At 44.3% G+C, this 27,847-nt stretch overlaps 1 protein-coding gene across 2 annotated transcripts in view; it reads left to right on the plus strand.

Moving 5' to 3' along the window:
• The window catches only part of FRMD4B (FERM domain containing 4B), a 187,547-nt gene extending 160,737 nt beyond the window's left edge, over window positions 1–26,810 (plus strand). For both annotated transcript variants that reach the window (XM_069736520.1, XM_069736519.1), the window contains exons 12-23: window positions 16,105–16,181; window positions 17,901–18,039; window positions 18,736–18,871; window positions 19,008–19,141; window positions 20,000–20,119; window positions 20,283–20,511; window positions 21,112–21,168; window positions 21,276–21,408; window positions 22,167–22,292; window positions 22,736–23,505; window positions 24,421–24,547; window positions 25,830–26,810. In XM_069736520.1, the coding sequence (XP_069592621.1) occupies window positions 16,105–16,181; window positions 17,901–18,039; window positions 18,736–18,871; window positions 19,008–19,141; window positions 20,000–20,119; window positions 20,283–20,511; window positions 21,112–21,168; window positions 21,276–21,408; window positions 22,167–22,292; window positions 22,736–23,505; window positions 24,421–24,547; window positions 25,830–25,953 (2,172 nt within the window). In that variant the 3' untranslated portion in view covers window positions 25,954–26,810. The remainder of the gene's footprint in view (window positions 1–16,104; window positions 16,182–17,900; window positions 18,040–18,735; window positions 18,872–19,007; window positions 19,142–19,999; window positions 20,120–20,282; window positions 20,512–21,111; window positions 21,169–21,275; window positions 21,409–22,166; window positions 22,293–22,735; window positions 23,506–24,420; window positions 24,548–25,829) is intronic.
• Window positions 26,811–27,847: the final 1,037 nt, after the last annotated feature.

The raw sequence follows: 27,847 nt of genomic DNA on the forward strand, positions 1-27,847 counted from the left end.
GGTAGTCACAGTCTCCTGGACTGTCCACCCCGCATTGTGAGGAATGGCTAGAAGTCGCAGTCTCCTCGGGTATCTACACCACATTGTAAGGAATGGCTGGAAGTCACTTGGGAGCCAGTGAAGGGATTTGCAAAGACGGGAAGCAGGAGTGTAGCGAGGAGAGAGATTAATTAGTCGGGCAGCAGAGTTCAGGATGGACTGGAGGGGTGCGAAAGTGTTAGCAGGGAGGCCACAGAGGAGGATGTTGCAGTAGTCGAGGCGGGAAATGATTAGGGCATGCACAAGCATTTTGGTAGAGTGAGGGTTGAGGAAAGGAGGGATTCTGAAAATATTTTTGAGCTGGAGGCGACAGGAGGTGGCGAGAGCCTGGATGTGCGGTTTGAAGGACAGGGCAGAGTCCAGGGTTATTCCGAGGCAGTGGATTTTGTGGACAGGAGAAAGTGTGATTTAATTTATTTTGATAGATAGATCAGGTAGGGAAGACATGCAAGATGGAGGAAAGATAATTAGTTCAGATTTGTCCACATTGAGCTTGAGGAAGCGAGAGGAGAAGAAGGAGGATATGGCTAATAGACACTCTGGGATTCTGGAGAGCAGAGAGGTGATATCTGGACCAGAGCGGTAGATCTGAGTGTCATCAGCGTATAGATGGTACTGGATGCCATAGGACCTTATGAGTTGTCCCAGGCCGAGTGTATAGATTGAGAAGAGTAAGGGTCCTAGGACAGAGCCTTGGAGGACTCCAAGAGAGAGGGGGCGAGATGAAGAGGTAGTATGGGAGTAGAAAACGCTAAATGTGCGGTTGGTAAGGTATGAGGAGATCCAAGATAGGGCGAGGTCTTTGACCTCAAAGGAAGAGAGGATCTATAGTAGGAGGCAGTGGTCAACTGTGTCGAAGGCAGAGGACAGGTCTAGGAGGAGGAGTATAGAGAATTGTCTGTTAGCTTTGGCTGTAAGTACGTTGTTAGTAATTTTGGTCAGGGCAGTCTCAGTGAAATGGTGGGAATGGAAGCCAAATTGTAGGTTGTCAAAGAGAGAGTTAGATGCAAAGTAAGAGGAAAGTGACTTCATGTTAATAGAAGAATACTTCCGCCATACTTTTCCCAATGATATGGCTGATAGCAGTGAACAATACGCATAATATGAGAAATATCTGCATTCTTCCTCTACTCCCATATGTGAGACACTCCTCACATACTGTCTCATGTGGGTGGTAAGAAGTGCCTGTAGGTTGCAGGTGAGACCGGGTCAGGAAGGAAATGTCTTGTATCGACGCCCCATGTCAGGATGATAGACAGCAAAGAAAGCAGAAAGTTAGTCATGAAGCGGGTTGAACTGAGTTGCCCATAATGACCGCCTGGCTTTCATGACTTGTGGATCTGCAGTGTCGGCCATTTTGGTTGTCACCCATATGTGTCTGACTAGATCTTTGAGTGAGTAATTTCAGCCGGTACGACTTTTCTTCAACCAGTTTGATCTGTACAAGTCACTACTGACCCATAATAACTGGTCATTGTTCTGTTAGTTTTTTATGACTGACTATCATAGGCTCGGGATGTAGAAAGCTGTGAGGTGAAACACTAATAAATACGACGTGTCATGTCCTTTATGGGTGTGGACACGTGAGGGCAAAATATAATTTATTTACAGGTCATGTTATGTCCAGTTTACAGGTCCATAAAGCACAAGGACAGTGTTTACTGCGTAAACTAAAGCTTCCTCTGAAACTAATGTATGTATGTGTGTGTGTATATATATATATATATATATATATATATATATATATATATATATATATATATATATATATATATACTGTTATTTGTCCATACACATTAGATATCCAGTATTACAGTAGGTTGCCCGTTATTTTGGCCAGACCTGAATATTATCTAATTTATAATGTGGTGTTCCAACTCTTCCCCCAACGGCAGGTGCTTGGGATAAAGAAGGATCGGGCATGTTAAATTTCAACATGCCCGATCCTTTCTACATAAATGGCCTAAAGACCCCATATACACTAAAGGAAGGATATGTTATCTCATCATGGTCGTCCGACCATCTGATGTGTATGGCGGCCTTATGACCATTCCCTGACAGCTGCTGTCGGAGGAAGACAAGGATCGGGCATTTGGAATTCTTATATTTTCACTGGAGATGAGCCAATGTCAAAAATGTCTGACAGCGACTTTCTCCTCAAAAAACACTCAACGCTCGGCTGACAGCTCCCTCATCTATGTGGCCAGGGGGTATAAACCCATTTCCCCATCAAAAGTTCAGCAGAGCCATACCATGGATTGGACTGATTTACCACACATTACTTATTTAAGGTTGTCTCTACTTCCATCATTCAGAAAAAAAGTGGAAGACTTCCCGAAAAAAGTGAAAATTTCCTGAAAAAAGTGGAAGACTACCTGAAAAAAAGTGGTAGACTAACTGAAAAAACTGGAAGACTTCCCAAAAAAAAGTGGAAGCCTTCCTGAAAAAAAGTGGAAGACTTCCTGAAAAAAAGTGGAAGACTTCCTGAAAAATAGTAAAGACTTCCCAAAAAAAAGTAAAGACTTCCCGAAAAAAGTGGAAGACTTCCTGAAAAAAAGTGGAAGACTACCTGAAAAAAAAGTGGAAGACTACCTGAAAAAAAGTGGAAGACTACCTGAAAAAAGTGGAAGACTTCCTGAAAAAAAGTGAAGCCTTCCCGAAAAAAAAGTGGAAGACTTCCTGAAAAAAGTGGAAGACTTCCTGAAAAAAAGTGAAGCCTTCCCGAAAAAAAGTGAAGACTTCCTGAAAAAAAGTAAAGACTTCCCGAAAAAAAAGTGAAGACTTCCCGAAAAGTTAAGAGATCTCCTTGGCGCAGCCGAAACCTCCCAGAGCTCAAGTTGACCAGATAATCAGACCTCTTGGCACATTCAGGGTGTAGGAAATTCGTCATGGAGATTTGTATTACCAAAAAGGTTTTTGGCTCCAAAAACAGATTGGAAGTATGGTGTGGGTTAGAGGGGGTCTTGAGTCTTGACTCTTATGAAGCCCCTATAGATTGTAGCCATAGACCTTTCTTATTTGGACTCTGTAATAACCTTCACCAGCTTTTGTTAGAGTTTTGTTGTTGTAGGAGCCTAAAATTACCGAGACGTCGTTTTTCTTTTTTTTAGGTGGTGGTGTTCAATAGGTGAAGTATAATGGGAACCGATCTCTGAATAATAATTATTATCATGGTGCTCAGTGAGGAATTGAAAAGCTTTATGATAATGGATCCAAAACAAAGGAGGTCCAATTCTTCTACCTCCGGTCACATGAATGGACAGGGTGAGGTCTTTTGAAGAGACCTTTCAGTCCTGAGCTGTTAATGGAGGAGGATCTGTCCCTCCCAGCAGGGTGATCTGCTTACGTCTAGGCCTCTTCTTCTCAGGTGTGTACTTTTCTAACACGTTATACAATACTCAGCAAATGGCCAAAACCCAAATGGACAACGAAACAAGATCTGTATCTGTCCCAACAATGCCGGCAGACGTATAGACGTATCTACCATGGATATTTGGTGGCACTGATGGATGTGTTCACATGTAGCGGATTTGCTGCAGATTTCTTGTACAGATTTACAGGTGCAAAATCCGGAGCGTATTAGCCTCCAAGTTTTTGGAGGAGCTTTTTGGAGCAGATCTTCTCCAAAAATGCTTCAAAATCGCTTGGAAAGTCAAAGTCAAAGTCAAAGTCGCTAAGGAAAGTCAATTTTGGTGTTCATACGAGGAGGTTTTTTTTATCTTGTTTTTTTTTCCTGAAAAGGATGTGAAAAACACCCGATGGAGATAACAAAAATTGTCGGTCACTTCTTTGAGGTGGATTTTGATGGGATCAAATTTGGTCCAAGCGTCATCAGTTTTTCTTGTACGCGGTCATAAAAAAAGTTTCTCCACCTTTTTCTTTCAGTCCGATTTTTTTTTTTTACGGACCCCTAGACTTGATTTGACGATCAAAATAGGTCATGTTTCTACGATTTTAAGGCTGACGAAAAAAAATCACAGACATGTGACTGGTCCCATAGACCATCACAGGTACAAATGCGATCCATGAAAATAGCTTGAGAAGATCGGACGTGTGAACGAGGCCTAAATTAGGCACTGCCAAATCCCCCCCCCCAAAAAAAATGCTTCAGGAAATGAAAGACTCCTCCAAAAACTTCAGAAAAACTGTTTTTTTTTAAAGCTGTTTCCGCTCGAAAGACTCAGTAAGAGCAAAGTGGATGGATGAGATTTCAAATCCGATTTTCACTGCGGAGTCTGTAATGGATTTTAGTGCAGATTTGGGTGATAAAATCCACAGCAAAAATGTTAATACATGTAAATGTACCCTAAAGGGGATGTTTTATCAGAATGTGGCCCCCCAGGTGAATCTGCGTGTCAACTCAGAGCCTGCTTCTGACACGCTTAGGAAAAAAAGCTGATGTTGCCTGTGGGAGCAGCAGGCAACCGAGCCAAAAAGTGTAATGTCACCCGGCGGCCATGTAGAAGACTTGTTGCCTTCGTAGTACCTCTGCCGGAATGGGAGACCATCGGACATCGTATTAAGCATTCTTCTCATGTTCCAGAGTCTGTGATAAAAATGTGAACCGGTTGCCAAGATGGGAAGTTAATAATCATATCCCATAGGTAAAAGTATTTCTGCTATTCCAGGTATGTGAACCTTCAGGCCGGTAGCCGCGGATGTCAATCAGCTTGTCCTTGTAGGGCTCTGTAATACGTGGAGTTTCCAAATTTTGCAATTAAAATCATAGAAAAAGCCATTCCAAGAGATCCCATAGGTTGTTGTTACAGGTGTTTCACCACGTAGGAAAAATCCTATAAATGCTATAAGGATCCAACGTTGGGCTGCGTCTCCTTTGTCCTTTTTTTTGTGCTTCTTTTCTGGTATTTTTTCAATTCCCATAGAGAAGATAAAGCAAAAAAAATGCCATAGAAGATGCTGAAAAAATGCCACAATTGTTGTCTATGTGGATTTTTTAATAATCTGCTTTAAGGGAACTGGTCATGGTGAAATGATGAAATGACAGAGCAGGAGGAGCTGACCATTTTGATTTTTATACTTTGGGAAAAGTTTTAATAAAACTTACAATTTTATCCCAGGTGTTTGTGTGCATGAGTCCAGTGGGCGGTCCTTTCAGTGATTGACTGTCTTTCCCACTATGACTGTGCATGTCAGTCACTAGTAGCACCGCCTACTGGACTCCTATGCCTGCAAACATCAAGGATTTTAATGAATAAATTACAGATTATACTAAATCTTACAATAATCTTAATCAATACAAGTCACGACTGGTACAGGAGGAGAGCGGACCCTGCCCGCGAGGGCTCACAATCTACAAGGGATGGGTGAGGATACAGTAGGTGAGGGTAGAGCTGGTCATGCAGCGGTTTGGTCGATCGGTGGTTACTGCAGGTTGTAGGCTTGTCGGAAGAGGTGGGTCTTCAGGCTCTTTTTGAAGGTTTCGATGGTAGGCGAGAGTCTGATGTGTTGTGGTAGAGGGTTCCAGAGTAGGGAGGATGCACGAGAGAAATCTTGTATGCGATTGTGGGAAGAGGAGATAAGAGGGGAGTAGAGAAGGAGATCTTGTGAGGATCGGAGGTTGCGTGCAGGAAAGTACCGGGAGACGAGGTCACAGATGTATGGCGGAGACAGGTTGTGGATGGCTTTGTATGTCATGGTTAGGGTTTTGTAGTGGAGTCTCTGGGCAATGGGGAGCCAGTGAAGGGATTGACAGAGGGGAGAGGCCGGGGAATAGCGGGGGGACAGGTGGATTAGTTGGGCAGCAGAGTTTAGAATAGATTGGAGGGGTGCAAAAGTGTTCGAGGGGAGGCCACAGAGCAGGAGGTTACAGTAGTCGAGGCGGGAGATGATGAGGGCATGGACTAGGGTTTTTGCAGATTCTTGGTTTAGGAATGTACGGATCCAGGAAATATTTTTGAGTTGAAGTCGGCAGGAAGTGGAGAGGGCTTGGATATGTGGTTTGCAGGAGAGATCAGTGTATGGAGAGTGGTGGGGTAAGGAACCTTCAGGATGGAGAGTGGTGAGGTAAGGAACAGCAGGATGGAGAGTGGTGGGTAAGGAACCTTCAGGATGGAGAGTGGTGGGGTAAGGAACCTAAAGGATGGAGAGTGGTGGGGTAAGGATCTACAGGATGGAGAGTGGTGGGGTAAGGATCTACAGGATGGAGAGTGGTGGGGTAAGGATCTACAGGATGGAGAGTGGTGGGGTAAGGAACCTACAGGATGGAGAGTGGTGGGGTAAGGAACCTACAGGATGGAGAGTGGTGGGGTAAGGAACCTACAGGATGGAGAGTGGTGGGGTAAGGAACCTTCAGGATGGAGAGTGGTGAGGTAAGGAACCTTCAGGATAGAGAGTGGTGGGGTAAGGATCTACAGGAGGAAAGAGTGGTGGGGTAAGGAACCTACAGGATGGAGAGTGGTGGGGTAAGGAACCTTCAGGATGGAGAGTGGTGAGGCAAGGAACCTTCAGGATAGAGAGTGGTGGGGTAAGGAACTACAGGATGGAGAGTGGTGGTGGGGTAGAGAACCTATGGGATGAAATGGGATGGGGTAAGGAACCTACAGGATGGAGAGTGGTGGGTTAAGGAACCTTCAGGATGGAGACTGGTGAGGTAAGGAACCTTCAGGATAGAGAGTGGTGGGATAAGGATCTACAGGATGGAGAGTGGTGGGGTAAGGAACCTACAGGATGGAGAGTGGTGGGGTAAGGAACCTTCAGGATGGAGAGTGGTGAGGTAAGGAACCTTCAGGATAGAGAGTGGTGGGGTAAGGATCTACATGTTGGAGAGTGGTGGGTTAAGGAACCTTCAGGATGGAGACTGGTGAGGTAAGGAACCTTCAGGATAGAGAGTGGTGGGGTAAGGAACTACAGGATGGAGAGTGGTGGTGGGGTAGAGAACCTATGGGATGTAATGGGATGGGGTAAGGAACCTACAGGATGGAGAGTGGTGGGGTAAGGTACCTACAGAACTGAGATTGGTGGGATAAAGAACCTACATGATGGAGAGTGGTGATGTAGGTAATCTATGGGATGAAGTGTGGTGGGGTAAGGAACCTACATGACATAGAGTGGTGGTGTAAGGAATCTACAGGACAGAGAGTGGTGGTGTAAGGAACCTACATGACCGAGAGTGGTGGTGTAGAGAACCTACAGGACGGAGAGTGGTGGTGTAAGGAACCTACATGACAGAGAGTGGTGGTGTAGAGAACCTACAGGACGGAGAGTGCTGAGGCAGGGAGTCTATGTCAGTGCCGGTACAGATCAATGTGATGCTTGCTCAGAGATCTGGGGCACTTGGCGAGAAGTCCAGGGCATGTCCAGGGTTATTCAGAGTTAGTGACACCAGTTCTTTGGGGTGCACCGAAGCAAAAAGGCAGCACCGAGTCCAATCATCCATGTCCCTACTTTCATTCCCATACTCCACCACTGATGGAGCGGCTTTAAAAGGAAAAAGACTGTGGGGCCGATTCATCAATACTGTGGGGCGCACGCTCACTCTGCACCAATATTGCTGGGGAACAAGGCGCCGGATTCATTTAGAGGCGCACATCCCAAATGTTATAGGGCCATTGATGTGGATTAATGTGATTTGCTGAGAATCCCTACTATTACACCGAACCTCAAGGCTGAGATTGTTTCCTTGGGTAAGTAGTGAGAAGAACTTGCAGCCGCCATGTTCACGAGTCATTAAACTGCAATTTTATCTTTATTAATATCATACTAAGAACATGGCGTATTGTACTGGCATCATGAGCTCTGGTTGGGGGTATCTGGCTGGCAGTGATGGAGGTCACTCGGCCACACTGGTGCAGACACTAGGATACTGCAGTGAATGAGGAGGGAAATAATGTTTATTTAATGGTTATTAATTATCACCGCTGTGCTGAGGTTATTCTGCACATTCTTCATTGTCTACTGCTCTGAATTTTCCAGGACTTCTGGGCCGAAAGGGGTCAAAGTTTCTGTAAACCCCTGGTGGGCTGCAAGTGTTGGAAGAGGGGAGTTTGGGGTGATATTTAAAAAGGACCTATCACTCTCCATAAATCTTTTTTTTTTTTGTACCTGGTGTAAACGCCGCTGTTCTCCTGAATCCGGCGATGTTTTTCTTTTCTTCCTGCGCCTCTTTGTTCCCGAGTTATGGCCCTATCTTCACAACTAGGCTTTACAGCCAACTGGGTGTGAGCTACAGAGAAGAGTTGAGGTTCACACCCACTTGCCTAACAAGACTAGATCTGTGTGCAATAAAAGAAAGGGCCATATCTCAGGAAGGGAGAGGCGCAGAAACAAAAGAAAAACATTGCCGGATTCAGGAGAACAGCGGCGTTTACACCAGGTAAAAAAAATAAGTATTGGTGGTAAGTGACAGGTCCTTTGTAAACATCCCTAGACTATTCAGTGAGCCGGTCCAGTGGGAGGCACTGCGTGGGGAGGTCACTGCCTATTGACCAATCGAGTATTAGAGCTGTGATCCTGATTGGCCAAAATTGAGATAGAGCAGCAACACCCTCACTTGGCTCCACCTACTTGACTTTAGCAATCCCACTTTTGTCAGTAGCGGACCTGCTAAAGTGCATGCAATATTTAATACGTCTAATGTAATAATTTCATGAATGTTTTACTGAGATATCTCAAATTTCCAATAATAGTCTCCTGGCGGAGGGGGCGAGGGGGTCCGTAGATGTCGTCCGGGGGCCGTCTCCTATCTGGCTGGCGCACAGTGAGCACACTGACCGCATTGTCCGTATTCTTACACGCTCAGACACACACAGCTTGAGTTTCCGCACAGATAACAGCTGTATTTTGCAATAATGCACTTGTCGCCCTGTACTGAGTAATCTGCTGTGGTGTGATATGTCACCAGATCCATATTGTACGCATGCTCCGGATTATCAGTCCTCCGGGGAAGGGGGTGACTGACTGGGGCTATGTGCCAGGACGGCTATCTGTGCCGGCGCATCATTTCCTCCGGATAGCTGATCAGTGCCCTGTTTTGCACTTTTCTTACATATTTACTTAAATGCATGTATCACTTTTGCAATTGGGTTTCATTAAAAATGTGCCACCCTTGGGCTTTTGCAGACTTTTTATTTCCCTGTACAACCTACTTTGTGGTCATAAATCAGAAAAGGACAGATGTTAGAGTTATCAACTCACTATCACACAATTATTGCTCGCTCGCTGACAGATGCTCAGTTGACTCAGTCTGCACCCAACAATAGACTATAGAAGGCAAACAGCGCAACATTTATATTGGAACAGAATCCAGTTATGAAAATGATTTTTAGCCAAAAAATACATGTATTTTAGAACAAGAAAATTGTCCCAAAATGTGGACAACCCCTTTAATAGGGCAAAAAAATATCTCAGAATTGCCCCTTATGTCTGTGAAAATGGTTTCCCCATCTGACAAAGTGATGGTATATCGCCAGGATAGACGATCACTTTATGATCCGTGGTGGTCCGACCTCTGGGATATCACGGGGTCCTTGGTGGCTTTGGCACCGCTGTCCAAGGAAACAATCCCGGCGCTTTGCCCCCTTCATTGTCAGGATCAGTGTTCGGATCCACACCAGTCACGACTTTATGACATAGGAAAACACCTTTACCGCCTCCCTTCCCCCCCCTCTTAAAGGGATTATACATGATCAGGCCGAATTCGGACGTCCAAGAAGCATGATCCGAGACCATGATGTCTCACCCGTGGGTCTCCTGGCCTGAGCTTACAGCCTTAGATATGTCTTGAGGCTGTCAGATCAGGAGACCCCCGGTCAGGACGGACATTGCGGTCTGAATACGGATCGCAAAATATGTCTCTTTAACCCTGGCCTAAGAGAATCATGGCTGCTTCCTTTCCAAAACCTCACAACAACTTTTTATAGGTTGAGACCGGTCCTGATATCACAACTTTGTCCTATAGAAATGGGTAGACCGAGCTGCAGTACCACCAACAGCCTGCGGACATATGTGGTGCTGTTTTAAGCAAAAAAAACAACTATTTTTTTTCTTATCTTATCCATTTAAAGGGGTATTTTATTAATACTTCTAGATCTGCCCAACTCTGACTGTAGACACCCCCAACAATCGATATAACAGACCCTTGGAGGATGAATCGAGCAGCAGGGGGCATGCTCAACTAAGGTCTCATCTAAGTGAGGGCACAAAGTCTCCTAGTAGGGTATCTCAGCAGTCTGAGACTGAGACAAATTCTTATCAGAATACCCCTTGAAATCAAAACTATGACGTTTTCTTCTTTGGGCCCTATGGCACCTTAGGAGCCGACAATCATTGGACCCCATGAGTAGATGCTATCTGGTGGGATCTCACGGGGTGGTTTGTGGTGGGGGACGCTGGAGGAGATATCAGGCATCTCCACACTTCTTCTGTTAGTCTTGATTGACATGTAAGATACCGAGGTTTATGATAAAGACGCCGTCTCCATCTATTTCCCAGCAATCTGATAAATAATCTTCTTCTCGAGAATTGATGTGGTGGCTCCAAGAAATGCAAAAATGCTTCCTCCAGATGTCTACACACAAAATAGGGAAGTGCGAAGATTTCTTCATGTTTCTTCGTAACGTCATTGCTATTTTTATGTCACGTCGGAGCGGACCACGCGGCTTCCTCATGGACCTTTGAATGGTCTCAGGGCCACGTTCATAGTGACTAGACAAGAAGACATCAGGCGGCCGTCATCCGCGTTGGCCACCATGAATGGAAACTGTGACATTGACGTAAAACCTCCCACCACTTCCTTGTCAATCCAGTAGACGACCAGATATGACTGGATGAGGTTCGGAGACATGAGATTGGGTTCCTGTTGATCACAATCTGCTCCATGATGGAAGTTCTGGCCTTTTTTCAGACTTTGGAATAATGGTTTCCACCATCAATCCCTGACTTCACCGGTGGTGCATGGCTGGTCTGGAGGACCTTCAGGATGGTAACTCTTTTCACCTCTTGCCTTTGACCCATTAATCTTCCAATATTAATTTTATGGAATACAATATATCGATATTCACTTATTGATGATATTCTAATGTTGTGACAAGCTCTTGTAGATGTGCGCAGCGGGCGGGGGAAATCCTGGGAAAGGACTATTTACTTTTACAACATTTAGGGTCGGACAAACATCCCTGGAGATCCCAGGACTTGTTAAAGGATTCAACAGTTGTGCAAACCTTTTGGCTTCTGCTCACATCTGGGTTTCCCAGTCTTGGAGATACTGGGAATGTGGAATGTTTGCTTACTGGGATCCAGTTACATATGAGAGCATGGTGTGTGGTTGTAGTGGAGGAATAACCCTGAGCTGCTGGAATATGCCCATGTCTACCCTGTGCGTACAGGGGTCGGGCAAGATCTGGAAGCAGCGACACTTGGTGTCATCTTCTTCCACCCTCCATCTACACGATAGAGAGAGGGCAGATCTCAGCTCGCCGGGGATCTGCGCCATCCATACCACACTTGATAACTCTTACCAAAATGTCCCTGAGCCTCCTGCAAAATGGAAAAGAAAGGGCAAATCTTTCGAAGCCCCCCAGAAAACTGTGTGTTTTCCGTGCTTTGTGCGAGGATGATGAGAGTAGTGGAAGGGATGTGGTCTGCAAAAAGGAGCTTGTTTTATGGCTCCTCCGGTGTTGAATTCTGGAAAGTTGGCGAGTACCGGACATAACTATAGTGGGTGCAGGGTTTGGAATCTGCCCCCTTTGGCCCATATCAGAAGACCAATGCCATTATAAACCCTTGACAGTTGTGGTCCCATTGGATATTTTTCATTGGAGCCCACAAGCTTCATGCTATGCCACAATATGATGCCTAGGCATCCGTCTCTGGCTCCCTACATCCTTATTACGCAGATGTCCGATATTCCCGTACGGGTGCTATCCCCCCTGGTTTTCACGGATGGCACTCATACCTGCGATAGTCTGTGGGGCTGTTCAAATGTCCGTGATTTTTTGTTGTGGACTGAACGCTCCTCAGATAATTGCCGAGACAATTGATCCAAGGGTTAGATCCAAATGGACAACGCGAGTCAACGGGCAAAAAAAAAATCGGACAAGACATCCAAGTATCCAAAGAAAAACAGATCACGGTCTGATCAGAGTCTGATCGCAATATTCTGGGCATTTTCTCATCCCTGACGCCTGAACGCTGTGGTATTAACCCCTCCCTTCCTGAGCCCTGTGAGTCCCTTTAAATCTGTTGTGAGTCAGGTCACCCTGCGATCACTGGATGACTTCATCATCGATGTCAAAAGGGAAATTGAATCATATGTTCTTATTTCGAGGGAAGTGCGGCGAGAACACTCACTGACACGGTCGTCTCCATCTGTCGGCGCCGCGTTCATCCTTCTGGGTTCCCGAGTTTTTCTTTTTTAATTAATCATTAGTAGGGAACATTATCCAGCGGCTTCTTGTAATCATCGTCCGTGCAGATTTCCAGGGAAGATTCTCAGCGTCTGGAATGTGTGTGCGATTAGTCACTATGTGATGCACCAATGACACAGGTAACAAGACAAGGTGTGTCCGTCACCTGCGCACTCCGCCTGCAAACCTCACCACTAGGGTTATCCGCCATGCACTGGTTTCCCTACGAGCACTGGGAATATATCTAATAAAACTGAAAAAATAAATATATTAAAAAAAAATTATATATATATATATTCATGTTAAAGCACGATGGAATAAATGGTGCTATAATAAGAATAATAAATAAATAATAATATATGTATTTTATTTTGGGGAAAAATTACAGGAATTATTCCTGCTTAGAAAACCATTTGCAAAAAGTTCCATCAGGTCACTTTTTTTAGCCCGGTTTCACACAAAACATTATTTGCGGCGTTTTTCGTGCCACTTTTTTTTTTTTGCCAGCAAAAAAAAACCCATTGTGAATGTGGCAATATGAGAGAGAGCGCTACAGTGTAATGTTTTTGTTTGTTTACTTGTTATTTTATTTGTGGCTTTTTGTGGTTGTTTTTTTTTTTGTGCAGGTTGGTCTAGGTTTTTCTTTTTTTTCCACTCATTAGTCCATTAATAGGAAACAAGGAAAAAGGGAACAAAACAGGGTGAAAAAAAAAGCTTGTAAAAATAGTATGAATATGTAACTTAATAAAAAAACAAAAACAAACAAACAAATAGACCTCAGTAAATGGTATAATTCTAAAATATACAAAAGTGTAACATAAACCTAAACTTATAATATATATATAAAAAATATGACTAAAATTGTATAAAAACACAGCTCTAGATATAAAATCCTGGTTTTCTATGTTTTTTTATTTCTCCTTTTAGTTTTATTATGAGCAGCTGTGCGGTTTCTGGGCTGGGGGTGATGGCGGAGACTGACATGTGTGTGTGGTGGTGTCAGGCAGGAGTGGGGTGTTCCTGATACAGGCTGTGACGCTGCCCTGCTGTGTCACTAGTGGGATGGTCAGGGCTGGGAAACTGGAGTTTCACCTTTTCAGTATCACAGAGGGAGAGTCAGGAGTGGAGCAGCCTCACAGCCCTCTGCACAGCAGCCAGTGGATCACTAGTGATCATGGGGAACCTAGTGGAGGGCGACAAGGTCTAGAAGGTAAGTCCTGGGGCGAGCGCGGACTCTGCAGCTGCTTGGGGTCAGGTTCCGGATCCGCGGCGTTTCTCAGGGTATGGGATTGAATGTCACTTTACGTCAAGTCTTCAAGCTTTTTTTTTTTTTTTGGGCAATTTTTCTCGCTCTGAGATTTTTGTGGAATTTTTGACTTTCGAATATATTGTATCGAGACACGGAATATTATTTTTATTTTTTTTAATTGTTTCAATCCCTTTTAACTTTTTGGAATATGATTTCTGTTTTACAAACCAATGAAGGGATTGTTTATTTAAATTTATTTATTTATTTTTTTTTGTTTATTTTAATACATTGTTTCATGCTTTGTTTTCATTTACTGTTCAGGTTTTTTGAATGTTCTATTTTGTTTTTTTTTTTGTTTGTTTTTTTTTTCTGGGAGTTTTTGCAGGTTGTTCCCTTTTTATGTTCCATTATATATGTATATATTATTTTTTTTTTTTGTCTGGGATTTTTGACTCTACATTAATATTGGATTTAGCAACCACAACTATCCTTGTTAGTCACTTTTAAATATCGTTGCTTAGCGGTGACTCTTGCTGACGACACATCCACAATGTTCCTTAATGACCAGCAATTAGCTCTTTAGCCTGATTCCTCCACTCTCAGGGATAAGGCAACCCTTTGTGCACCTACTATTGAGGGACTACAGGTCCCAGCGTTCCAGGCCGGCCGTCGTTTTAGTGTGGATCTATGGCTAGCCTGCAGTGAACTGTATCCAAAGATATGAAAACATGGCCTCCCCCTCCAAGATCATGCAAAGCCGAGTGTTTGTAAAGGGTTTTGCCGGTGGCTACAGTGTGTTCAGTAGGTATTATGTAACGTTGTGATACCAGCACCTTTGTTAAAGGGTGTTAGATAGATATATATATTTTTTTTAATAGTGTGCAGATAATGGCCTGAGCGGACAGACCGCCACCATCATGGAGCCCACACCAAAAGTGTCCCTAACGATCCATCAGTAATTATTAGCTGTGACATTTATGAGCCCGGTCCCCTACGGCCCTTTAACAAGGACCTATAATCGTCTGGACGAGCAAGAACGTTCCTCAGTGATCGAGCGTTCGCCGATCCCATGATTTATCATAAAACGCCTTCATGTCGTCGGCTCCTCTTCCCGTGTAATTGGAGGACGCGCCACCGACAATATGCAACATGTACGAAGTCCAAAAGATCTTACTGACGAGTCCGTTTGCAACGGACCTAAATGAACGCAGGTTGATTATTTGTTAGCGCTTATTAAAAGCAGAAAGGAATATTAAAGAATCTTTATGTCCCCTGTACAAGAGGCATAGGTGATTTTTGGGTCAGGAATAGTGATGAGCGAATGTGATTAGATAAGGTGTTATCTGAGCATGCTCCTGTGCTCACCGAGTGTCTCCGGCGTGCTTGAATATTATGTTCCAAGTCTCCGCGGCTGGATGTCTCGTGGCTGTTCAACACCTGCAACACTTGTAGGGTCTACTTGTTAATTAAACTATTGGACAACCACAGACACTTGACAAACACACACTTGATTAGCACCCGAGCATGCTCAGATAACACCTTATCTGGTCACATTCGCTCATCACTAGACAGGAGATCTGCAGCCAGTCCGGAAAAAGAAACTTTGACTTGTGAAGGTAATCTTGTATATGGCGGCTGCTTCTAAGGTGGCGCTGGTTCCTGCGTGTTCTGGGCTCTGTGCGGATCATCAGATAGGACAGATACAATGGCGGATAGAATAGGGGCCCTGTGCAGGAACAATGTCGGGGTCCTCTCCAGTTCGATGGCTCAGTGTAATACACAATGACACCTGCTTTGGAGGTGGATGTGGGGCCCCTGACCTCCTGACCTCCTGTGTAGCTGCACCAATGATCTCTTCGCCCCTGGACAGATGGATACATAGCTGGTAAGATACATGGATATCTGGACAGATCGTTATGGATACATACTTGGATCTATATCTGTGTATGTGTCACTTATTGATCCCAGTGACTAATGATCCAGTCGTATAGTGAATCCTCGGCGTCAGGTCTGTAAAGCCATTGATTGCGCTGTGTGTAATGATTGACAGCGATGTCCCCGTGTGAATCCTCCGCTGATCTATTACACCCAGCACATGATACAGAGCCGCGCTCCAACTCTCATTTTCTCCACATTTAGCCCCCAATATATATTTATTCACCAGGATATCGCCGGCCGGGTAATCGGGGCTGATTGTATCGCACACACCCCCATGTCCCTTTCTTTGCTCCATTACGGATATAATCTTGTCTTCCTCCAGCACAATAGGTTCTGTTTATCGCTCGTGATTCAGGCCATAGATAATTCCGCCATAGATAATTCCGCCATAAACCCTCCAGTAAGATGTAATCATCTAATTGCCTTTGCATCGACTCTTCTCGGCTTGTGATATATTCATCTGACATTATGTGGATAATGATCGGATATACATGGAGCATTGTCTTTCTCTTGTAGCTATTTCAGTGGAAGCAGCTCGAGAATTTGTACTTCCGAGACAAGAAATTTGCAGTGGAAGTTCACGATCCCCGCAGGTAAGAATAACCTGGCAGCTGTTCTCTAAAAAAAAAATAAAAAAAAAAAAATATATATATATATATCCATTGGTGATTTGATTCTGCCACCTTGTACGGACCATGCACAGACAGAAGAGGCCGGGAACAATATATTATTATTATTATTGGTCCCTTTCAGCCCAATAGTTCCTCCATAATGCACAATTCTGCTTTGGAGCTGGATGTGGCCCCTCTAGCTCCCAGGCCCCTGTGCAGCTGCACTAATGATATGTCCGCCCCTCAATCCATGCTAGATTGCAGTAAACTCTTATCTGGAGGACGTCCTAGATCATGAATGAAATGCCAGAACTATAGAGACTTAGGGTACCGTCACACAGTGCAATTTTGATCGCTACGACGGCACGATTCGTGACGTTCGAGCGATATAGTTACGATATCGCAGTGTCTGACACGCTCCTGCGATCAGGGACCCCACTGAGAATCGTACGTCGTAGCAGATCATTTGAAACTTTCTTTCGTCGTCTAGTGTCCCGCTGTGGCGGCATGATCGCATGGTGTAACATATATCGTATACGATGTGCGCATAGTAACCAACGGCTTCTACATCGCACATACGTCATGAAATTATCGCTCCAGCGTCGTAGATTGCAAAGTGTGACAGCAGTCTACGACGCTGGAGCGATATTGTTACGACGCTGGAGCGTCACGGATCGTACCGTCGTAGCGATGAAAATTGTACTGTGTGACGGTACCCTTACACAGGCAGAGCCTGTGAATGTGGTGACAATCTTGGTAAAGGATGTAAGCATCAGCTACCACTATAGATTTAAGAAATGATGGTTTAGAGGTAGCGGTGGGTTGGCAGATGGATATAGTGTATATGGGATGGGTGGAAGAAGGAGAGATGGATGGGTGGAAGAAGGAGGGATGGATGGATGGAAGAAGGAGGGATGGATGGAAGGAGAGATGGAAGAAGGCGAGACGGATGGATGGAAGAAGGAGGGATGGGTGGATGGAAGAAGGAGAGATGGATGGATGGATGGATGGGTGGAAGAAGGAGGGATGGATGGAAGGAGAGATGGAAGAAGGCGAGACGGATGGATGGATGGAAGAAGGAGAGATGGATGGATGGATGGGTGGAAGAAGGCGAGACGGATGGATGGATGGGTGGAAGAAGGAGGGATGGATGGATGGATGGGTGGAAGAAGGAGAGACGGATGGATGGATGGGTGGAAGAAGGAGGGATGGATGGATGGATGGGTGGAAGAAGGAGAGACGGATGGATGGATGGGTGGAAGAAGGAGGGATGGATGGATGGATGGGTGGAAGAAGGAGAGACGGATGGATGGATGGAAGGAGAGATGGAAGAAGGCGAGACGGATGGATGGATGGAAGAAGGAGAGATGGATGGAAGAAGGAGAGACGGATGGAAGGAGAGATGGAAGAAGGCGAGACGGACAAACACTCATAGATGTTAAATAGTTATTTTAGATAAATATTGACATGCTATAAATAAACATTATATTATAGATATGAGAGCTATACTCTATAACTTGGATATTATATTGATATTCAGATTGTAGCTCTGCTAACGACTCTCCTTTATTGCCTGCCGCTCTTCTCTATTAGCCGGGTATTCGGGGATATATTCCACACATTCTCCAGCCGGCATACATTCATCTGTCACCGTTATCTGTATTGTTCATAATGCTAATTATTTTTCTCTTGAATTGTCAGGATTTCCGTGTCCAGGAGAACCTTTGGGCAGAGCGGTTTTGTAGTTCAGACCTGGTATGCGAACAATTCCCTGATTAAGTCCATATGGGTGATGGCAATTAGTCAACATCAGTTCTACCTGGATAGAAAGCAGAGCAAAGTAAGTGTCCGGAATCGGTGACGTCTCTGCTATAAATATTTGCCCGATAGTCACTAATTAGTGATTTTTTTTATTTATTTATTTTTTATTGCTCCAGGCAGTTAAGTGTTAAATTTAAAAAGGATCGGACCCAATTCTAGGATTAGCCTATAGGTCTGTGACTTCTCTGGGGGAGATGGAGGCAGGATATCAAGGGGGATAATGTGGTTATTGGGGTCATTTACATTTTAAAGGCCTGGGACAGAACTGTGATGTAATTAAAGGACCCCTACAGAGTGGCGGCTACTGTTATGCCCCCTTAAAGGTGCAGTAACTCTTGTGTAGTCACTTTTTAATTAAGTAAAAGCAGTTGTTAGTCCTCAGACCTAGTGACCGCAGAGACTTTAATCCAGTAATCTAATTGAAGAACACTATAATTAATATATCTGCAGTTTAGGATGGCTGATAAAAGAGAATAGTAGAGTGTCTAGCTAACTGCCCAGATCCTATATTAATCGCAGGGATTTTTTTTTTTTTTTTTTTTTTTGGGGGGGGGGGGGGATGTCTCATCATTGATCCAACTGAAGAACCACTGTAGTTGCTACCTTTTGGAGCTTTAAATGGCTGATAACAGAGAACAATAGAGGATATGCAATGGTTGTACCTAGGTGCCCTGTTCAGGCCAAGTTGTAAATGTCTATTGATTTTTTTCCACAGGCCAAAATTCCCACCGCCCGCAGCCTGGAGGAAATTGCTATGGATCTGACCGAAAACGGCACAAGTAGAATATCCAAGATGGTTGACGGAAAAAACCCAGTGATCATGGCGAGCAGCGGAAGCTTAATCTCTTCAGGTAGGAAAATTGTATTTTATTTTTTTAAATTGTTCTTACATTTTGTTGACTGCATTGAAAAACATTTTGGTTAAAAAAATAAAAAAAAAGTGAAATTTTCTTAGAGAAATGACAAGAATCGATCTCGCATTGGCAGGTTCTATCGACTCGGAAGTGAGCGAGGAGCAGAAAGCCGAGAAAATTCAGGAATTGAAGAAAAAAGAGAAAGATTTGCAGGAGGTTCTCCTGAAAAAAATTGAAGAACTTAAAAAGATCTGTATGAGGGAGGCGGTAAGTGGCCACGAGGGATGACTGTGGATGAGCGAGGACTTGGTGGGCACAGTTCCCCCCCCCCCCCCTTTTTTTTTTTTTTACGCAACTGGTGGGATAAAGTTGGGGGCGTACATAAAAATTCCTGCGCCCCATAGCAAAGGTATTAACTTGGGGTCCCCGTTGAGCTCCCAGCTGCCATTGAGTGACGATTGTGTTCCTGTGATCACAATGGGGGTGATGGAAACCTTTCCTTTGTCTAACCCCCTTAGATGCTATGGCTGCTGTTCACCACGGCAGCTAAGGGGGTTAGAGAAGAACTAGTTCTATTTGTAACAGTTACTAGAGCGCGTTTGCGGGATAAAATGGCCGCCTGGTATGGAGAAGGTCCAGCACACAAGCCCACTCCATAAAACTATTAACTCCTGACGAACATTATAGCGGATATTGGGTGAAATATCATCCCCCCCCATTTAACGGACCCCGTAGCAGTTGTGTGACCTGCTGCCAATGGTCCCTGTGTAGCTGATCACAAAGTGTATCCCTGCTGAAAATTTCTGAATTTCGGCGATCATGGGTGATCTGTTTGAAAACGTGGCTGTCAGTGTTCAGTTTTCCTGCAGCGCCACCACAGGAGAAGTGAAGTATTACACATTTCCCATTCACATCGTGGCTTGTTTGTGTCATACCGGACAGGACGGGTCCTCCAGACGCGCTTTGCAACCACTCTGGCCATCAGAGGAGGACTCTGATCAGAGAACTCTGAATTGGAGGACAAGAAATGGGTTTTCTAAACTGGACATGGGGGTGATGGTCTTGGAAGATGAATATTTGCCTATAAAAAAGACTTTATTCCACTTCTTCTTCTTGTTTTTCTAGGAACTAACTGGGAAGTTGCCAACTGAGTACCCACTAAATCCTGGTGAGAAGCCCCCCAATGTCCGCAGGAGAATGGGCGCCACCTTTAAACTGGATGATCATATTCTCCATAGTGAAGAGGTAACTGATCGGTGCCGATTCCTAATATTCCTTATGCAACTTTTTGATGATCAGTGTCATAGTCTACAACATGGAACTGGTCTGGTCGTAGCTGATGCCTCCGTGTTTTGGGGGATTTTATGTTGCGCCCACTCCTGCATTATTTATTTATTTTGGCTCCTAGGAATCCGACCTACAAAATCTGGAGCACAAGTTCCTCATCCAACAGCAGATGGTGGAGGCGACGAAGAAACTTCTGATGGAGCCTGACCTCGGCAAGAACGTCAAGAGGAAGAGGAAGCAGGATTATGGCGATGCCATAAAGAGGCTGCAGGACATAGAGAGCTCCATCAACGAGTACAGGATCAAGAGAGGCAAAGACCCAACCAAGAGGGCCTCTCTCCTCTTACAAGGTATGTGGGGCCACGTCGGCCCGCAATTCTCATCACTATGGGGCATTGGGAAAAAAAGAGAAACCTCAGGTTGGCCGGCGCTTTACTTATATCATCCCGCTTAATGGTGGCGTGATTTGAAGCCTGTGGTCCCCAATGTAAAATCTCCACAAGGTCTTTACTAGTCATTTTGGTCCGGGTGCGACTTCAACACCCTACACCCATAGTTGTTACACCCCTGACCATTAAACCCCTCCCCAAAAAACATCCATTCCTCCACATTAGCCCTTTTTTTTTTTTTTTTTTTTTTAAATATCCTTAAAAAAGGGGCAACATTAGCCTTTTTTTTTCATGAAACTTCTATCATTTTTACCGCTAGGGGGCGCCAGTAAATGGGAAGAATTGACTAAATGCTTCTTACAATGACCACTCCACCTCCTTCCCGTCACTATTGTTGCGCCAAGTCATTAAAGTAAATGTGTGCATCCTCCTAACAATTACTTGTGGGGGTTTAATCCGGACTAATTTGTTAAATTTCAGTTTAATTAGTCAAAACACAGCATTAGTCAGCCAATCTGTTCACTAAATGGCCTCTTTTTGTTTTTTTTGCTTACTTTATAGATGATATCATCCCATCGGAAAGCAGCTCCTTGTCCGACACGACCACATTCGATGACGGTGAGTATCTAAGGGAAGATGAACGCCACCTAGTGGCTGGTTTTGCATGAGTAAATAGTAAAGTGAGGCACAATTGATTGATTTATTTATTTTTTTCTTAATTTCAGATGACTCCATCTATCTTCAAGGGCCGAGATCCTGTTCCCTGCAGAATTCCCCCAAGAACCGACTCCCAAAAGACAGAAGCCTTTGTAGAAAATCTTCTCTTAATGAACAGTTTTCAGACATGCGCCTCTTGGGGTAAATATATAGTATTTTATAAAGGGGCGTCATTAATAACGAAGGGTAGAGGAGAAGCCAAGGTCACGAGCTACCGGAATATACGCAGCATTCTGCACCTATCTGTAACCAGCTGGTAATTTCTGGTATATTGCTCAGCTGTGTTTACCGGAAGGAAGAACGCCCGCCATATAATGCTGCCATTGTTTCAGGTGCAGTCCGAGAGAGACAATCGCATTTCACATTATAGTCCTAAATGCCAGGAAATACATGACCCCGGATCTAAGTAATCCAGATCCCAGAGATCTATTGGAGCCTAAAAAAATAAAATGCTATCCTAAAATAAACTATTGAACCAGGCGGCGCAATAGGATAGTGCCACCTAGTGGACTCATTGAAACAAATAAATAAAAAATAATAATATATAAATACATTCTAAAAACAGTGTTAATAAAATGTCATTGTCAATCTTGTTAGCATTACAATGTAATGAAAGAAAAATATTATTGCTGTACTAAAAATAGCTTAAATAAAATAATTTTCAGGGCAACCATATATTTTATATAATTCCTGTACTAAAAAAACTCTTAAAATATATTTTATTTGTATATGTATGTATATATATATATATATATATATATATATATATATATATATATATATATATATATATATATATATATATATATATATATATATTTTATTTTTTTTTTTATTATATATATTTTTTTTTTAAGCAATTTTGCTTTAAATAACATATCTTCTCTTCCCATATATAGTCACAGAGTACCGACTTCAACACACAGCAGCCCGTACAAGAGCGGGGAGCGGAAGCCTCACGGCGGTCGGAGCATGCCTTCCACTCCTGTGCTGACACGAAACGCCTACAGCAGCAGCCACCTCCAGTAAGTCGGAAATACCGCGTGCTAGATGGGGATCGCGGGGCGGACACCTGAGCGATCGGGGCAGCGGTCTGTGCCTGATGGACGGCTCATCGCTGCAGATCACGTTGGAGTATGCAGCAGATACATAGATGATGTGAATCGAGAACTTCCTGCGAATATGAATGCAGAGGGCGACGTTTTATTCTATGGGTGTAGTCCTTTATAAAGCATCTCCACCTGTATTACCGATGTAAATACTTGCATCGTCCTGGGTGACGTTCATAGCCGAAAACCGTGGAAAAATACATTTCACACGAAAAAAATCAGTTTTGATTTCTGCATTTTTTGCCTTTCTAATAGATAGAAGGTTTGCAGGTCATTGATCCACAGCCAACGGATACAGGCATGGCCGCTGGGTCACATACGGCACTTTATATAGTGATCCTGTATTGTTTTGTTTCTAGGAATGAAGTGATAAGCCACAATGGCCGACAGCGGCGGGGCAGCTTGGAGTCCCACACTCCTCTGATTGACGATTCAGTCGATGGAAGCGCCACCTTCTCCATCTCAAAGAGTCAAAGAAGCAACAGCACCGAGGTCCTAGACGACGGATCGTCCTACACCAGCCAGTCAAGCTCGGAGTATTACAGCACGCCGCCAAAGCAGAACTACTGTTACACCACCCAGACCCTGGACAATCGCCCTCGGGACAGACGGGGGCGTCACAAGAAGCAAAACTTCTCTGCGGCAAACTCCGGAAGTATGCCCAACCTGGCGCATAAAGATGGCCGAAACAGCGTTTACCAAGTCACCCAGAACCAACCATCTTCCAGCTATTACATCACCGGATACTCGGCTTATCCGGAAACTGACCCCTACTACAATGGAAGCTACATATACGAGAACGATACGGAGGGTCAGTACAGCGTAAACCCCTCGTACCGCGCGTCCATGCACTATGGCTACGACCCCTATATGAGGTATGATGCAGACCAGTTGGTGCCTGTCAATGCCTATGCAACGTTAAGGCTTCCGAAAAAGAAGCCCGTAAAGACTACAGAGCAGATCACGAAGAACATTAAAAAGGCCATCGTGGCCGAGCATTTAAGGGGATGGTACCAGCGGGCATCGTGTCAAAAAGATGAGTCTGACCGGGGCTCACAGAGGAGTCTTTGTTACGCTTCTATGCAAGTTCCCTCATCTCCCAGCGTCCGGGCCCCATCTTGTTCATCCGGTAAGTTGGAACAATCTTTCTACGCTTGGCTAGAGGGGGTCCAACCATGGTTTTGCCTAGAGACGTCTATGGCATGGTTGATGCGTGCATGATCTCTAGGGTCTTGGTGATGATGAGAAGAGGTCCCAAATTCTCCTGTGTGAATGGAGTGGTAGTGAGCATGTGCGACCACTGCTCCATTCACAGTCTGTAGCGGTCGCACATGCTCACTACCACTCCATTCACACAAGGGACTTTGGGACCCCTCTTTTGATTTGTGGGGAGAAAAAAGGAATTACAGGACCCTGAGCACATACGTATTTGGCTGGACCAAGGTCCTGCAATCTTCCGGCACTGAAATATTGGCACACAGGGCAACGTTACGGCACCACTTCATGGAATATGTTGTAAACACCAGAGCCAATCGAGATGCCAACGTTTGAGTGCTGGCCGAGGAAGTCCGCCGGACCCTGGCCCAGGTGTCATGTTGTAGCATCATGGTAGTCAGACCAGTGTCCCACAAATCTTTTTGGTCACTTTTCTAGATATCGGGTGTCGGATATTCTCCCCTAGTGATCGTTTATCGCCTGTTCTATGGTCAGATGATAAAGGTTGTTTCTAGAACAAACCCTTTAACCACCCCAGAAGCTAAAGGCATGATCTTGGCCTGGTGAGCTAGCCTTAATGGACAGGATGTTATACCCCAGTTTTCCTTTAGGGGTGCTGTAGCAAGTGTGAGCATTAGTATTGTAGCTGACTGGGGAGGGCAGGATCATTTCCAGAAAGCGAGGAAGGACAGTTGCACCCTCCTGCTTTGGTTTATTGGGGCATCTCCTAGACCTTTCTTGAAGGATTTTGTTTTTGGTTGGTCATAGAAAAAAAACAAAACTGTAATACTAATTTTTGGGATATTTTTTTGATTTTTCTCTATCCCAGTGTCTTCCTCAAGCACAGCTGGGAATCGGTGGGCACACACGGGCACAATGGCCTATCCCAACCCCGTACCTCACTCATCATACTCTGGCTACTCCACGGCTTACAGCAGCACGCCTCTGCCAAGCAGGTGAGCCCCGGATTGCAGTCCGACCGGTTTGGCTGCTGCGTATACATTCTCTACTTCCGCAGACCCAGAACGTGTTGGTATTTTGGGTGTAAAGGTCAATAATTTGTTTAGGAGACATGGGAGAAAGCCCTTTAGAAGCGAGCATGCTCATCATTCCATGATGGTGACCCTATAACCTGCACTGACGTAGTGACTACCAGTATGGGGCAAGAAGATGCCTCCTCGAGTGTCCACTACTATATGCTGCAAAGTCAGCATCTGTATACAAACTGTTCCCCGACAACTCCTTAGAGTGCAGATCATTCAGCCGACCACCATCTCTCCGGACTATCTCATCACTGCCGAGCACTACTGTGTTGTCTGAGAGAGCTGCTGCCAGACTCTTCTGCCGGAGGCTTATCCCAGGGAGAACAAAAAGGTCCAAAATCGGACGTGGCAGATCCTTAACTCCCCCCAACATTATCAGGGGAGAGATGAGTCCCCCATACACTTTAGAAGGTGGTCCGATCTCGCTTATATCAGGGGATTCGCCAATGTCTGATGTGCCTTTTAAAGAGGAAAATGTCCCACCAGCCCCCTTCTCCTATGCGGACAGAAATGGGGTCCAATGAACGAATAGTCCTCCTGGACCCTAAATAAGCTGCAATGATACGGTGGCTTTTCTGTGGATTTGGGGTGGGGAGTTTGCAGTATTTTACAGGGCAGAACAAGTGGTTAAGGCTTCCATAGCTCCGTCCACTAGTGGTGGGGAAAAAGTCCGATTTGCAGACCGAATGATAGGGACGACACACTGACGCCATGCGTGATGCAACCATATGTGTTACAAACGCAGACGTGTAAAAGTGGCCTTAAGGTCTCCATGCACATTTAGATAAGTTACCAATTTCGGCTGACCGTCTAATATTCCTCCTAATGGGGACCTCCCGATTTGTCTTCGGGCAGATCAGGATTGGAGTTGAGCAATTAAATTCAATCCCTGTCGATCTTTTGTTCGGATAGATAAGCCCTAGCCTACGATGGCGGCTATCTCATGGGAAAGTTTGGCTCGGCTGAATGCTCCTGGGTTCTCTTTGTGGGGGGAGTTGGGAGAGATGACCACCAGCCGTACAATCCGGATATCTAATGTGAGTGGTCCGCACTAGGATGCGTCCAGATGAATTGGTAATTTACGGGTTTGCAGATGGGACCTCTTACCATTGACCAATCCATTGTGTTCAAGGACCAAACTTGCGTAAATCCGGACCCTCTAACTTTTTTTTTCTTTATTTGTTTTTATCCATAGGACTTTCCATACCTATGCTTCCCAGATAGATGACCCCAACATCACCCCACTAAACGACGAACCTCTTCCCGACGAGCAAGACCTCTTATGGCACGAAGACTCCAAGCCGGGCACCTTAGTATGAAGTGACGACAAAACTTTCCAAACTTTATCCCATTTTTTTCACTTCTCACCTCATGTGCCTTGCAGTGAGAGCGCCAATATTGCAAAACCCGACAAAAGTCTCAGTTTTGGCCCCGGCAATTGGCCGGCGTTCTACTGAGTGACGAGGCACGGTCTACCGGATCATCACAAGCACTTTTTTTTTTTTTTATTACTTTGGAAACTGCTGGTCAAGAGCAACTGTGAAAAACAAAAAAAAACAAAAAAAAATGGGCGGAAAGCACAAAAAACCCTAAAGATGGAATTAACACTCTGCAGTCAGTATTGGACCGTTCATATGAAGGATCATAACAAGAAAGAAACGCGTCGTCTTTTTAAATCGCTACTTTCTCTAATTAAATCCAATGCTTCCAAAAGTTATAAACCGACCCCACCCCACAAAAAAAATGCTGTATATAAGGAGATGTGTATATACGTTTTCTGGGCTCCTTTTTATCGGCAGTGTATGTTTTTTTTTTTTATATATAGTATATTCTCCTGAATACTTTGCTTAACGGAGCTCGATGAATGAATTTTCTTATGGTACAGCTTTGTTTTTAGAAATGATCATCAAAAGGTGGTTTTTTTTTTTTTTTTTTAACTCTATAAGGAATAGTTATAATCTGCTGGTCAGGTGTCACTTATATCGTTTTTTTTTTTATTATTATTATTATTTTGCTATGGATTAATTGTGGAACAGGAAGGTACGGGAGGAAGATCTGCAAGCATGTCAGGGACCTGAAATCAGCCGGGTCTTGCGAAGAATGGAGGATGAATCATTATTATTATTATTACCGTATTTTTATTAGTTTTCTATGGATTAAACTACAACTTGTATATGACGGATTTGTGCCATTATTTCGTTGGATTGATCATGGATCGGCTAAAAAGCTGGAAACGACCAGAAATGACCCCACACCCATCTATCCCCCTCTGTCGAAGAGTGTGGCTGAATTGTAATACCAGAAACAACCTGTGGATAATAGTGGCGCCATTTCTGGCACAAGAGCAGACCATAAAGGATATTGACACCAACACCTTTTTTTTATTTATTTTTTTTTAACTTAAATGCATATTTTCTGGACTCCAAAGTAATTTTGTGCAATTGGGTTTCATTAAAAATGTTGCCCCGTTCAATGAGAACACTAACCTGACTCTCAGCAACCGGGAAACAAACAGCCTGTAAAAGCCAAACATTTACTGAAAGCCAATTGCAAAAAAATATTATTAGGCGATGTTCACACTATGTTTTTTTTGTTGTTGTTGTTTTCAAAGCATTTAAAAAAGACAAGTTTTTAAAAGCTCTTATCTTGGGAGGAGTTTTTCTTATCCTGCAGTTATGGGCACATGGAGCGTTTTTGCTGAGTTTTTGGTGCAGAAACTGAATAGAAACTCTCAGACTGTTCAGTTTCTGCTCCAAAAACTCATGAAAAGCCTCCGTGCCCATTATAAAAAAAAAAAAAAAAAAAAAGTTCTGCCATTTTTCCAGAAACAGCGCCACTTTTATACACAGGTTGTGTCTGGTATTACAGTTCAATTTATTTGGACAGAGTCCTGTGGGATTTTGTCCCTTACGACGCCCTTCATCCTCCCATGTCCATAAATTTGGGCCTTCAGAACTTTTCCTATGCAAATAATCCATATTTATCAGTGCAGAGGCCAGGTAATGGCGTGGAACAATTTAGGATTCTCCGATCAGCACAGCGGCGTGAAATCGAATGGACCGACGCGTTTTGGGGCCGAATCCATCATCAGCTCTAATATTGGAGCCATTCCTGCAGCTGCCAGCTGTGCCTATGGGAAGCCTCTGCCCTCCTGGTGCTATGAGACCCCTTCTCTAGAGATTTCGGGGGCTTTGTGTGTTTGAGGGCTGCAGG

Source organism: Ranitomeya imitator, chromosome 8 (assembly GCF_032444005.1).
Source record: "Ranitomeya imitator isolate aRanImi1 chromosome 8, aRanImi1.pri, whole genome shotgun sequence".
NCBI lineage: Eukaryota > Metazoa > Chordata > Amphibia > Anura > Dendrobatidae > Ranitomeya > Ranitomeya imitator.